The sequence below is a fragment of the Ahaetulla prasina genome, chromosome 10 (genome assembly GCF_028640845.1).
Source record: "Ahaetulla prasina isolate Xishuangbanna chromosome 10, ASM2864084v1, whole genome shotgun sequence".
Lineage (NCBI taxonomy): Eukaryota > Metazoa > Chordata > Lepidosauria > Squamata > Colubridae > Ahaetulla > Ahaetulla prasina.
The window spans coordinates 32693643-32706531 of NC_080548.1; the positions used below are offsets into that span (position 1 = coordinate 32693643).

The window sequence follows — 12889 nt, forward strand, 5'->3', positions numbered from 1 at the left end:
GAGTCAGTTGCCAGGCGGCCGAGTTTTGGTCACATGACCACAGGAATACTGCGACAGTCGTAAGTGTGAAAACACTCATAAGTCATTTTTTCTCAGCATCATTGTAACTTTAGTCACTAAACGAACAGTTGTAAGTTGAGGACTACCTGTATTTTTTTTAAAAAAACAACAACCCAAAACACACAGCTGCCTGCTTTGGCATCTATCCGAGTAGAAGGTGCAATTGAGGCAGAAAAGCTGCTGGTCCAGGCTTGGGGAAGTCTTCCCCCAGGTGGAGCCCTGCGGAGTGGCCCCGGCGTGTATGCCTGTAGTACTCGTCGCTGGTGCCGCAGGTAAAGCCGCAGTGCTCGCACACAAAGAGCTTTTCCCGGCGTTCCCGGTAGCCGTAGGTCTGGGGGACGCAGTGGATTTTCTTCAGGTGAGACTCCAGGGAGCAGCGCTGGGTGAAGCCTTTGTCGCAGAGGCAACAGCGGTATGGACGGATGCCTGCAGGCAGCAACAGGTGGGAGTTTGCAAAGGTCCTCGATTTACAACCGTTTGCATAGCGACCTTTCAAAGTTGGCCCTGAAAAAAAAAGGGCTCGTGTCTCGCATTTACAACCTTCCCCAAAAGTCACACGTTCCAAATTTGAACCTTTGGCAACTGGCAGGTGCTTCTGACCGTTGCAACTTTCCAATAAGGAAAGTGAATCGGAGAAGATGGATTTGCTTAACGACCATGTGACTGCCATGATTCGCTTAACAACCACAGCAAAAAAACCAGTTGTGAAATCAGGCATAGCTGGATAAACAACTGCCTTGCTTAGTGGGGGAAATTCTGCCCCCCAGTGTCGTGTGACCACCAGTTATAAACCACTTTTTTTTTTTTAGTGGGCCAGCCACTTGGAACGGTCGCTAAATGAATGTTTGTAAGTGGAGGATTTGGCCATAGCAGACGTCAATCTGTTTCCCTCTCCGGTGGGCCTGCTGGCCCTCACCTGTGTGCGTCCTCAGGTGCCTCTTGAGGTCGAAGGTGTCATTGAAACCTTTGCTGCAATAGTGGCACAGGTGCTTCTTGACAGGGCTGTGGCTTTTGCTGTGGCGGTTCAGCATGCGCTGCAGCGGGAAGCGTTTGCTGCAGACGGAGCACTGGAAGCCCACCTGCAGGGGGAGACCCCTGCCCTGCAAAGAGGAGGGAGGAGTGGCACATGATACAGACCCAGACTAATTTACCTTACAAACCAGGTTGATAAAAAATACAGATCTGGGCAATCAGGATTTGTGTGTGAGAATGGTGGGCTTTGAATGGAGAATCTGTAGTCCTCTAGATATTGGTCTTTGCTTCCTGCACCATTGGCCAAATTCCTCCCTCCCTCCCTTCTTCCCACCCTCTTCTTCCCTTTTTCACCTCCCTCCCTCCCTTTTCTCATTTCTCTTTTTCACCATCCTTCCTTCCTCCCTCCCTTCCCTTTTTCTCCTTCCCCTTCCTGCCTTCCTTTTCACATTTCCTTTTTCCCCTCCTTCCCTCTTATTTCCCTTTTTCACCTCCCTCCCTCCCTTTCTTTCTTCCTTCCTTCCCTTTTCTCCTTTCCCTTTTTCTCCCCTTCCTTCCCTTCCTCTCCAAATATATATGCCTCCCACCACATCGACTAAAAGAACTCTGGGCAACAAACCAGGATCAAAAGGCAATTCAATTACCCAAACCAACGGGGGGAAGGCAAAGTCAAGTGCCCGCCCCCATCAAAATCTCACCGAACTCTCTTGCTGGGCTACCCCCGAAATGACAGGGCTAAGACCAGGCAGGCAACTGGTGAAGAGCCCCCCTTGATTTATGGAATTCGCTAAGGTCTCCAATCCAGCTTTCCTGGGGGCTTTTCATTCTGGGCTGGCCTTACCTTGTTCTGCGGAAGATGCTTCCCCACAGCAGGTGAGGGCAAATAAAGTGGGTTTTGGACCAGGTGGTGGGGGTCTCTGCCAATCCACTCGCTCCTGCTGCTGAGGCTGAGAATTGTGGGGTGAACGAGAGCCGGGACTGCTCTGGTCTCTAAGACATCGAGGGAGCCAATAAAGACACTACATTTAGTGACTTTTGCAAATACAGGGAGCCCTGAACTTACGACAGTTCGCCTAGTGACCAACGTTAGAACGGCGCTGGAAAGAGGGACTTATGACCGTTTTTGACACCGACGACCGTTGCAGCATCCCCCATGGTCACGTGATGAAAATTCAGGCGCTTGGCAACTGACTCACATATACGACGGTCACAGCTTCCCGGGGTCACGTGATCCCCTCTAGCGACCTTCTGACAAGCCAAGTCAACGGGGGGGGGGAGCCCAATTCGCTTAAGAGCTGCAGTGATTCACTGAACAACGGCGGCCAGAAAGGCCATAAAATGGGGCAATACTCACTTAACAGATGTCTCACTTAGCAGTGGACATTTTGGACTCAATTGTGGTCATTAAGTCGAGGACTAACCTGTAGAGGATCTCCAGGAATCTGCTAGGAAAATTCTCTCGCACTTCTTCCTCTCCCTGCTGGCAGTTCTTCCCCAACTGGGTGCCCTCCAGAGGTGGGAGTCCCTCATTCCCATGATGCTCAGCCAACACGACCATAAAACTCAGAAAGACACCATTCATGGAGGTTCACTTACCTGGTACGTACGAGTCCCCCCGGAGCCGGTCAGAGAGTTCCCCCCAATTCCGTGTTCCTAGCTCTGCTGATCTACGACGTTTTATCAGAAAGGACTTCGGCATAGCTGTTTGGATGGGTTTGGGTTTCTCCCAGGATCAACGTTGAACAAGGTGGTGAAGACCAACAATGGAAGGTCCTCAAAGTAGACACTGCATCTCCAGGAGGAAGAAAATATCTTTTATGGTGCTCACCCCTGTTCCTAAACCTGGAGGTCCTTCCATATCAACTTATTTCTTCTTGTAAAAGAATAACGGGATATCAGAGTCAGAAGGGACCTTGAAGGACTTCTAGTCCAACCCCCACATCTACCATTCAAACTTACTTCCCTGTCTATAATTTCAAACAATTTGAAGAGCCAGCTTTTTCAATGAACCATAGATTAAAAAATGCAACCGATTGCTTTTTTCTTTCCAAACCAGGGACCCCAATTCCTGCCTCTAACCCCAACCCCAGCTCTCAACAAGAATAGGAAGGCCTCCAGAAGTGACCGCCTCAACAGTCTATCATCCAGCAAAGTCCAAAATCTCAACACAATTCCGATGAGCAACTCTTGATATCCTGACAATTTGCATCTAAATTGGGGTGTGTGTGTGAGAGAGGATATCCCATGGCATCTCTTTTGCATATTGGGTGCTTCTAATTACAGACCTACAACTGCTTGCATTCAACCTATGCAAATTTTGCAATTTAACTCTGGAGAGCAGAGTTAAGGTCAGTTATCCACCCTTCTGGCTGCCACCGGTCATCTTATCTTCAAAAGCAGCGACAAAAATCAGAACGTGAGAAGACCAGCTAAGCCTTCCGCCACCAACAACACAACAATCCTGCGAGGTAGGGTAGGCTGGACAAGGGAAAGCCTCAAACCCAGAACATTTGATAATATAGTAAAAAAAAAAGTGACTTAAGCACAGAAATATAATTCAATGTGCAACAGAGACCTAACCTTTGCATTTCCAGCCTTCGTCAATCTTAGCAACTTTAAGACATGTGGACTTTAACTCCCAGAATTCCCCAGCCAAGGATGCACCAGGGACCCTCTTCCTCAAGGGTCATCTAGCTAAGCCTAGCCACACACTCGCTTTTTTACAGGGCTGGGAATAAAATTCAGTTTAAGACAAACCATCGGGGAAAAACGAAGCCAAATTTTGCTTGCAAATCAAATTGGGATCCCTGGACTGGATCAGTCTATATCAGGGGTCTGCAACCTAAAACATTCAAAGAGCCATTTGGACCCGTTTCTCACAGAAAAGAAAACACAGGGAGCCACAAAACCCTTCCCGTGCCTGACTATTTCTTGAGCGGCCACAAAACTAACATATGTAGTTGAATTAAACGTTCTGTTTTCTTCTGAAACTTTTCTTTCCTTGAATTTATCCATGGTGGGCCTACTGGGGGTTGAAAAGCTCAATGAATCTCATGCCGGTGGGTGACACACATTGGTGGTTGTGATGCATATTTTGAGTGACGGAGCTGCAGCAGAGGGGTGAAAGAGCCACATGCGGCTCCAGAGCATAGGTTGCTGATCCCTGGTCTATATTATCCATCTATAGTCCATCACTCTGCTAAACAAATAATTCCCTCAACACTGTCAAACTAGTTACTAAGTTTGCATTACTATTAATCTTCTAGTCGTCCCCATCACCCATCTCCTCCCACTTATGACTGTATGACTGTAACCTTGTTGCTGGTATCCTTAAGAATTATATTGATTGTTTCCTCATGACTATCATTAAGTGTTGTACCCTATGATTCTTGACGAACGTATCTTTTCTTTTATGTACACCGAGAGCGTATGCACCAAGACAAATTCTTGTGTGTCCAATCACACTTGGCCAATAAAAAATTCTATTCTATTCTATTCTATTCTATTCTATTCTATTCTATTCTATTCTATTCTATTCTATTCTATTCTATTCTATTCTATTCCATTCCATTCCATTCCTATTCCTATTCCTATTCCTAATTCTATTTCTATTCTATTTCTATTCATCCAATGGATCTCTGGGTTGTTGAGTCGTTATTTGGGGAGCCTTGTGTCCCCAAGATTTTTCTTCCTGCTGCTTTGCCCTTGAAAGCAAACAGGTCTCTTTTCAAACAGCACCAGATTTCCATGTCTTGCTGAGTGCTCCGATTTGAATAAACCTGTTTCCGTAGTCAGTTTTTGGAGCTGTGTGATTTTAGTGGGCGCATCCTTTTTTTTTTTTTTTTGATTAACAAACCACCCCGGGAAACGGCTCACCTGCAGCTGGGGCAACCGTTTTGTGGACAGAGCTTTGGGAAACATTTACCTGCAAGCCGGATCGAAAATAGGTGAAAGGCAGGTCGTCCTTAACTTACCAGACTTCCTTTAGTGACCATTCAAGGCTACAACAGCCCTGAAAAAAAGACCATTTTTCACAGTCATGACCCTTGCAGCATTCCCGTGGTCACACAATCAAAATTCAGAAGGTTTGTATATTTATCACAGTTGCTGTGTCCCCAGGTCACATGATCCCTTTACGACCTTCTGACAAGCAGTCAATGGGGAAGTCAGATTCACTTAACAATTGTGTTACTAACTTAACAATTGCAATGATTCACTTAACAACAGTGGCTAGAAAGGTGGTAAAACTCACTTAAATGCCTCACTGAGCAACTGAAATGTTGGGTTCAATTGTGGTCGTAAATTGAGGAGTACGGTACTGTATTAAATCCGGCCCCTTGCTTCCCATGGAGCCACCCACCCACTCTTCCTTGAACCAAGTGGCTGCAGGAATGCAATCCTTCCTCGTCCTGAGCTCTATTGCAGCATTTCTCAAACATTGCAAGATGGAAATGTGTGGACTTCAACTCCCAGAATTCCCTAGTCAAAAGTCCAAAGAACTTCAGCAGGTATGGAGCTGAAATCCTTCAGTGGGCAGTTTTCAGCCAAATCCAAGCAGGGTTTTCAGCCTGAAATTTCACTTGTGTGTGGCCTGTGGAGGGCTTTTCAGGGTCTCCTCCAACTCTGAGACAGCCCATGCTCCTTACTTTACTGTAGTCTCTCTATTCAGGGGATGAAAATCCCATTTGGAATTTGGCTCCCCTTTGTTAAAATCCCAGCAGGCACAGAGCTGAAATCCTTTGGAAGGCAACTCTTTCGGCTCCCCCAGAGATGAGAAGGAATGCTCTTGGCAGACGGCAAGAGCTTGCAACCTTCCCTGTTGGTTTCCCCAGTGACTCTCTGGGAAAACTGGCAGACATGATTGCAAATGGCAATCACAAATGCGAGGCACTAGGCAACTGGTTGTAAGTGTGAACAAGTTGCCAAGCGCAGAAATCATGAATGATTGTCTGTGTGTGTGTGTGTGTGTGCACGCATTTGCGACAGCCGGAAGTGCTTGATAGGCCATCACAAACCCTTTCTTAGGCCATAGTTAATTCGAACCATTGTTAAAGCTAACAAACGTAAATTCAAGACTATCTGTAAAGAGAAAACGAGAAGACGCCAAGTCTTTCGGATGGCTGCCCAGATCCATGGAAAATAAACAAACGTGTCATGTGAGAGATTAACTAAAAGGAAGGATCAGAAAAAATTCTGGTTTGGTGAGTAGGTTGAGAAATATAAAAATTTGCTTTTTGACGCCTTTTACTGGAAAACAGCCTAAGCCTGTACACGGCTGTACACGGCCTGTACAAACATAAGCCTGTACACGGAACTCCCCTGTTTAATTTCCAGTAAGCCAATTATGACGAACCATAAACTGATTTAAAATTGATGCCGCAATCATTTTGTCAATTTTTACGGGGCAAGGAAACTCGGCTGGAACAGGAAAGCACAGCTGCCTCTCTAGAAATTCTCTCCCGGAGATTCACGCATGACAAATTCAGTCTGCACCCCCCTTTCAAATCCAAAAATACTTTATTATATTTAAAACCTTTAAAAAAAAAAAGAGTAAACCATTACAAAGCCGAGCAGCAACCAGAGTTTAAAACAGCACCACAGGAGAATTTCAAGACGCCCCTTTTCAATTTTATTCGTCTTTCCTTGCCCTTATAAAAGCATTATATTTTCCCATAAAAGGTGGTGTTCAAATTGTCAGTGTTTCTGGGCAAACCTCTGAGTTTTTCCTATGGATGCAAACAAAGTGCTAAAAGGCAACCCGTGAATCAGTACTCATGTTGGACCGTCTCAGCTCCTCGGGAGTCACACCGAAACGGACATTGTGCAGAAAATGTGCGGAAGGGCAGGAACGGGGCCCTTCAAGGCAGGCTGGTTTTCCGGGCCTCCTCCAGCTTCTTCTGAACCGCGTTCAGGAGAGAGTCAGAGTAATGCTCCAGGAGTGCGTAGGCCTCACCTTCCTGGAAGCAGATCGGCCAGAAGGACGAGGGGTCGGTGGCAGTGGCGACGTCGGCCTTATCCTTGCTCTCTCTGGTCGCCAGCTCGCTCTTCATCCAGCAGAAGGTGCTAGAAAGCGTGTGCTGGACATGGGCGAGCTCCTCCTCAGTGCCAGCGGTGCAAGAAAACACCTGAAACATTGGAAGGCTTTCTGGCATGGCCATCTGCCTATCCCCAGGAGAAGCAAGGACTTCCTTGCCTCTCTTCCCGTGGCATCGTTAAAAAAAAAGAAAACCCCAAAGTAACTGGGGTGAGGGACAGGAGGAGGGTGTGGTCAAGATGGCCATGAGGTTAATAGCTCTATTTTTTTCAACAGGTGCTGCCATGTTTCATTGTTTGATCACACCTTATGGACAGAGATGATAAAAGTAGCATCTTCTAATATAACACAGAGGTGTCCAACCTTGGTCCCTTTAAGACCTGTGGACTTCCAACTCCCAGAATTCCTCAGCCGGCTGTTGGACCCCTCTGATGTAGCACAAAGCACATTAGTAACCTAGCACACCAAGTAAAAACCCATCTTCCCTTTTTTTTCTTTTTTGTAAAACACAGAGTCACCCCCTTACCTTATCGTACAGTTGCAAAGTCTCTTGAAATTTGAGGCGTAGGCTCTGCAAGCTCCCCTCAAAATTTCTGACGAGGCCCTGAACTTCTGAGAATGAGAACAGAGGGGGAAAAATAACAACAACAACAACAAAAACATGCCCCTGTTTGGAGATTTACCAAGGCTAAGAAAAGGACAAAAATCCAGCTGACTGGAATGCCCCCGACTGCATTCTTTTCAAGGGACAGATAAACAGCTCCAACTGATCTTATCAGCTGGCTGTTCCTTTGCAGGGCATCTACAAGGGAAATGACCACCCCCATTTTATCCCAAGAAAAGGAAAAAAGGGTTGCTCCAACCACCTACCTGTTTGTTCGGCCAATATTCTTACCTGAGACACAGGATGTTTTGGCATCGAGGCTTCCTTTCAGCTCGGAGTGTATTTCTGGGGAAGGTTTCTGAAAATCAGGTATTTCACAGAGGTTAGATAGCAACTGAGCAGGTTCTAGGCCGGCAGCTTTGTTTCCCTATCAAGTCAGAAGTGTTGTGATTGCTTTGATCGAGGCAAAAAACACAAATACCCTTGTTTCTACCTAGAAACCGCTTCTGGACTTTGTGCTTGAGGTAGAAAAAAAAATGAAACTTTGATTTTGGGCTTTACCAATTAGACAGATACTACTAGGTAAAACGAAAAAGTTGTGGTGGTTTGATGTTACTCCCCTACTCTATTGCACAAAAGGGAGTCGGATGTCCGCGCCTTTTCTTTATTTTCCCCCCTTCTTTTTCACACTTCCCCACTTCCCCTCCCTATTTCTCCTTCTTTTTGTTTTTTTATTTATTTTGAACATGTTATATCATAAATTAATAAAGTTGTTATAAATATTTTTAAAAAAGGAGTGTTGGATGGGGCTCCTTATTCCACCACTGATTTTATTACTTCAAGAGGTTTGGAAACAGGCTTTCAAGCCCCTTCTTGGTCCTAAATCACCCACCAGCTTTTCTGCAGGAAGAAATAAGAGGAGATGAGAGGCTCCAGAGCGCTCACCAAACCCTTCCCATTGATATTTGGGGGGAAAGCGCAATTGTTAAAATGTTCTCAAATCAGGTAAATTTTACGATGGAGTCCCTTTCGTCCCGGACATGGGAGTCAGAATGCAAGGCATCTACAGACAGTCCTCAACTTACAACCACCCCAGAATTTTGGCTCAATGGCTATGTGATGACCCAGAGCGTGGCAGGAAGACAACATAGCCAGAGAACCGGTATGAATCCCTTTATTGGCACCAACTCGGCCTGGAGAAAAGCTCTCCCACAAACCTGAAGACAATCCAGTCCCAACCGCTGTAAACAGAATGGCTGCAATCAGTCACTCCAGCAGGGCAAGACAAGGAGTTCCAGACGGGAAGAATAATCCCAGCAAGACAAGACAGGCACACAGTAGCACGGCAGTAATTCACTCAGTCAGGAGGAAACGCCAGGGATGTAGGCCACAACTCTCAGCACCAGATTAATTCAGCATTTCTTCCTGACAAACGCCCCACCCAACTGCCTCTCCTTTAAACTCCATCCCCAGGTGTGGCTTCTGAAGGGAATCGGGGCCCTTTCCTCCCTCGTAAGCCACGCAACCCACATTGCTCTCTCCTGCGTTCTTCCCTGCGTGCCCTAGGATGAGGAGGGGGTGGGCCTTGGTCTTCATCTGAACCCCCCCTCTCCCTTGTTCTACCTCTCCCCTGCTCTGCCCAGCCTGACTTTGCCCTTCCCCAGTTTCCTCCACAGCCAATGGAGCCACTCTCTAGCTCTCTGTCAGCTGCTTGTCTTCCATCTCAGAGTCACTGGGGCATGACGGGCTGAATGAGACAGTTGTTCAGTGAGTTTTGCCCCATTTTACGACAACTGAGCCCAACATTTCGGTTGCTGAGACATTCGTTAAGTGAGTTTTCTCTCATTCTGAATAAAAAAGGTAAAAACTCTTAGATCTCAGGCAGAGCTAGAATTTTTCCAGCACCATTAATAGATTTAATTTGGAATTTGAGGAATTAATCTAGGGAATGCCAGCAACGTCATGCTCCATTGTCCCAAAGGTGCTTTTTCAAGAGGCAACTGGACTTTTGGTTTTCCTTTGAAGGCATTTCGCTTCTCAACCAAGGAGAAGCCAACCAACCAACCAACCAGTTCTTCAGCTTCTTGGATGAGAAGCGAAACGTCTTTAAGGAAAAACCAAGAAAGTCCGGTTGCCTCTTGATAAAACACCTTTGGGCCAACCGTGACCTGGATGACTGAGAATCTCCGCAGAGGCCATGTTCCATTAATACATGCCACCCATCTAATTGCTGCACAGTGATTTTGTAGGTGGCTGTTAAAATATTTGCACCGCACGAACTTGCCTTGAATTTCGTGAAATCGCTGAGCGGTATGCACTCCTCCGAGAGGTGCTCGGCAGTGGCCGCCTGCGCCAACGGACAGACTCTTGGGGAAGATGCAGCCGCAAATCTGTGTGGAAGAGAGCCGTGCTCAAAGCAGGTTTTCAGGTGAGGCTTCCCCACGAACGGAGAGGCAACGTGAACAGAAGCAGCCAACCTGCAATTCTTCTGAGCGCGCGAGAGAAACCTGGCGGAGATGCTCAGGCGAGGATTCAGAAGTGGGCTTCCCCCGTCCTCACTGTCTTCAAAAGGCTGCCGATCTCTTATACAACCGTCAAATTTTTCTGTACACAAAGAGGGAGGCAGAGAATTTGTCCGAGTGCCCATAGAAGACAACGTTGGTAGCTCAGGGGCTCTTGATGCTCTCTGAGCTTGTTGGTTTTCTTGCCAATGTTTCATGACCCAACTAGGGAACATCATCAGTGCTAGAAGGGAGGGGGTTTGTGGAGAGGAGGGCGGAGGACAACAACTATGGAGTCCTTGGTGCTCACTGAGCTCGATGGTTTTTGTACTGATGCTTCATAATCCAATTAGGGAACAGAAGATTTATGGAGAGGAGGAGGAAGAGGGTTCCTTGGTGCTCTCTGACCTTGCTTGCTTTTCTGCAGAAGTTTCATTACCCTACTAGGCAACATCATCAGTGCAAATAGGCAGTGGGGTTTGCTGATGATGTTAACCAGTTGGGTAATGAAATGCCTGGGAGCATTTTGTACCTGCAGGACTGCCTCCTCCACAAGCAAACTGGCTGTTTAGCATAGGTGAGCTGAAAAAAAGATGCCACCAGACCTGGCATGAAGTTGAGGGGGGAGGGCTGCCCCAGTTTGCTCTTGAGGCTTGGCTTGGCTCCTCTGACTCTGGAAAGGGGCCAAGGGTATGTAGGAGATGTCAGCTCCCGGGTCCTGCTTCCAATGGGGATGGTGTGGATTCCTTGCCGTGCTTGTGGGCCTAGAAATTATAGGCCACTGTGGCACTTTGGCAAGGATGGCACCTGCAGCTGATCTACAAGAGAATCCTGGCAAGTGGCCTGGAAGCGGCCCCAGACTCCATGAGCCAATGGGCTGGCTGCATTCGTCACCCCTTCACCCCACAATTCCATGCTTAAAATCCCTCTCTGTAGGAGACGACCAGGCTGAGACGAAGCACGGGTTCAAACGCATCAACAGTTTGGAGTCCCTATGCCCCAGTAACAGACTTATGTCCTAACCCCCCCAACTGTTCTGTGGGGGCTCTGACACGCCTTCTTCCTGGCTTTCCACCGGCACTTGAGGCGTTGCCAGGAAGGAGGGACCTGGAGAGGGAGGCCTTGTCGGCGCCTCTTCCTCACGCTCCGAGTCACCCTCCTCCATGAGGACAGGCTCGGGGGCCGGAGTCACAACACCACCTTAGAAAATTTAAATTCTTCTCTGGTACCAATTACCAGCCTTGACCCTAAGTAGGAACTATTCCTGTGCGCAGGTAGCATGAAATAAAGTTACGGTGCTTTGGAACTCTATCCCGGCTCCTGATTTCTTGCGCCTGGCAGAGACCGTCTCCACGTTACCTTCAAGGGAGTCCCCGGCCAGAGTTTCAAAGTGATTCTTGAGGTATCTTTCCTGCTCCGGCGTCTGGGGCAGCAACCCGTTCTGGGAGAAGGTCTCCCCCAGGTTGGCCCCCTCGGCCTCTGCAGGGCGGAAAACAAAGGGGAGGCTCAGCTGATGGGAGGGTGGGGGAGGGTTCCTAGCCCCCGTTTCAAGCAACTCTTCCTTAACTCAGGTAGTCCTCGAGTTACGGCCACAATTGAGCCCAACATTTCTGTAGCTAAATGAGACATTTGTTCAGTGAGTTTTTACTTTTCTTCCCACAGTGGTTAAGTACGATTGTTAAGGGACTCTGGCTTCCCCACTGACTTTCCTTGTCAGAAGGTTGCAAAAGGGGATCACGTGACCCTGGGACACGGCAACCGTCACAAACACGAGTCAGTTGTCAAGTGTCTGAATTTCGATCACGTGACCCCGGGGATGCTGCAACGGTTGTAAGTGTAAAAAACGGTCGTAAGTCACTTCTTTCAGTGTTGCAGAAATTTCAAACAGTCACTAAGTGAAATGTTGTAAGTCAAGGACTATCCGTATTCCTCCTGCCAGCCGCCTTCCTCCTCCTCCTCCGTCAGGAGAGACTGTGAAATGTCCCCTTGCTCTTCCTTGTCCCTCACCCTTTTGGGGACGGATGGCAACTCAGTTCTCCTCCTCTTTCTCCCACTTGTTTCCGAGCAGAGAGGACAAGACCGACGGAGGCTTGGTGCTCATCCAGTGGTGAAATTCAAAAAATTTCCCTACCTGTTCTGTGGGCGTCGCTTCGGGGGCATGTGACTGGATGGGCGTGGCTTGGTGGCCATGTGACTGGGAAAACCAACTATCATACTTTACACAAAAATAACACAAAAGCTACACAACTGACTCGCACACAATGCAAAAGCAGCTGGACCTCACGGAGTCACAGAGAGCTCAAAAACAAACTATCACACTTTACACAAAAATACCGGTTCGGGCAATAAGTAGTAAAAAAAATGCTTTAAAAAGTAAAAAAAAAAAGAAGTTCTGACCATCGCATGGCACAGCTGATTGTCGGAACCTATTTTTTTACTTTTTAAAGCAGGGATCTCCAACCTTGGTCCCTTTAAGACTTGTGGACTTCAACTCCCAGACTCTGGGAGTTGAAGTCCACAAGTCTTAAAGGGACCAAGGTTGGAGACCCCTGTTTTAAAGCATTTTTTTTAATACTGGTTCAAGCGAACTGCCTTGAACCAGTCGCATTTCACTCATGTGTTAATCCATCATTGGCACAGAAAACACGATTTCTCTTCTACGGTCGGCTTTCAGATCGCCTTCCTCAACCTGGCAACCTCCAGAAAGGTGGGCCAGCT

The 12889-nt window shown here is 47.4% G+C and overlaps 2 protein-coding genes across 2 annotated transcripts; both read right to left on the reverse strand.

The window, feature by feature from the left end:
• Positions 1-202: 202 nt before the first annotated feature.
• On the reverse strand, positions 203-2731 carry OVOL3 (ovo like zinc finger 3). The gene is made up of 4 exons (XM_058196490.1): positions 2629-2731; positions 1874-2022; positions 977-1202; positions 203-486 (listed from the first exon to the last, which is right to left on the reverse strand). The coding sequence occupies exons 1-4, from the start codon at positions 2729-2731 to the stop codon at positions 203-205; spliced, it is 762 nt and encodes a 253-aa protein (XP_058052473.1).
• A 3814-nt stretch (positions 2732-6545) lies between these two features.
• On the reverse strand, positions 6546-12788 carry LOC131204867 (uncharacterized). Its single transcript, XM_058196491.1, has 7 exons — positions 12747-12788; positions 11531-11732; positions 10148-10274; positions 9955-10060; positions 7962-8028; positions 7593-7678; positions 6546-7157 (listed from the first exon to the last, which is right to left on the reverse strand). Exons 1-7 carry the CDS (start codon positions 12786-12788, stop codon positions 6891-6893), a joined length of 897 nt encoding a protein of 298 aa, XP_058052474.1. The 3' UTR covers positions 6546-6890.
• Between the last annotated feature and the right edge of the window lie 101 nt (positions 12789-12889).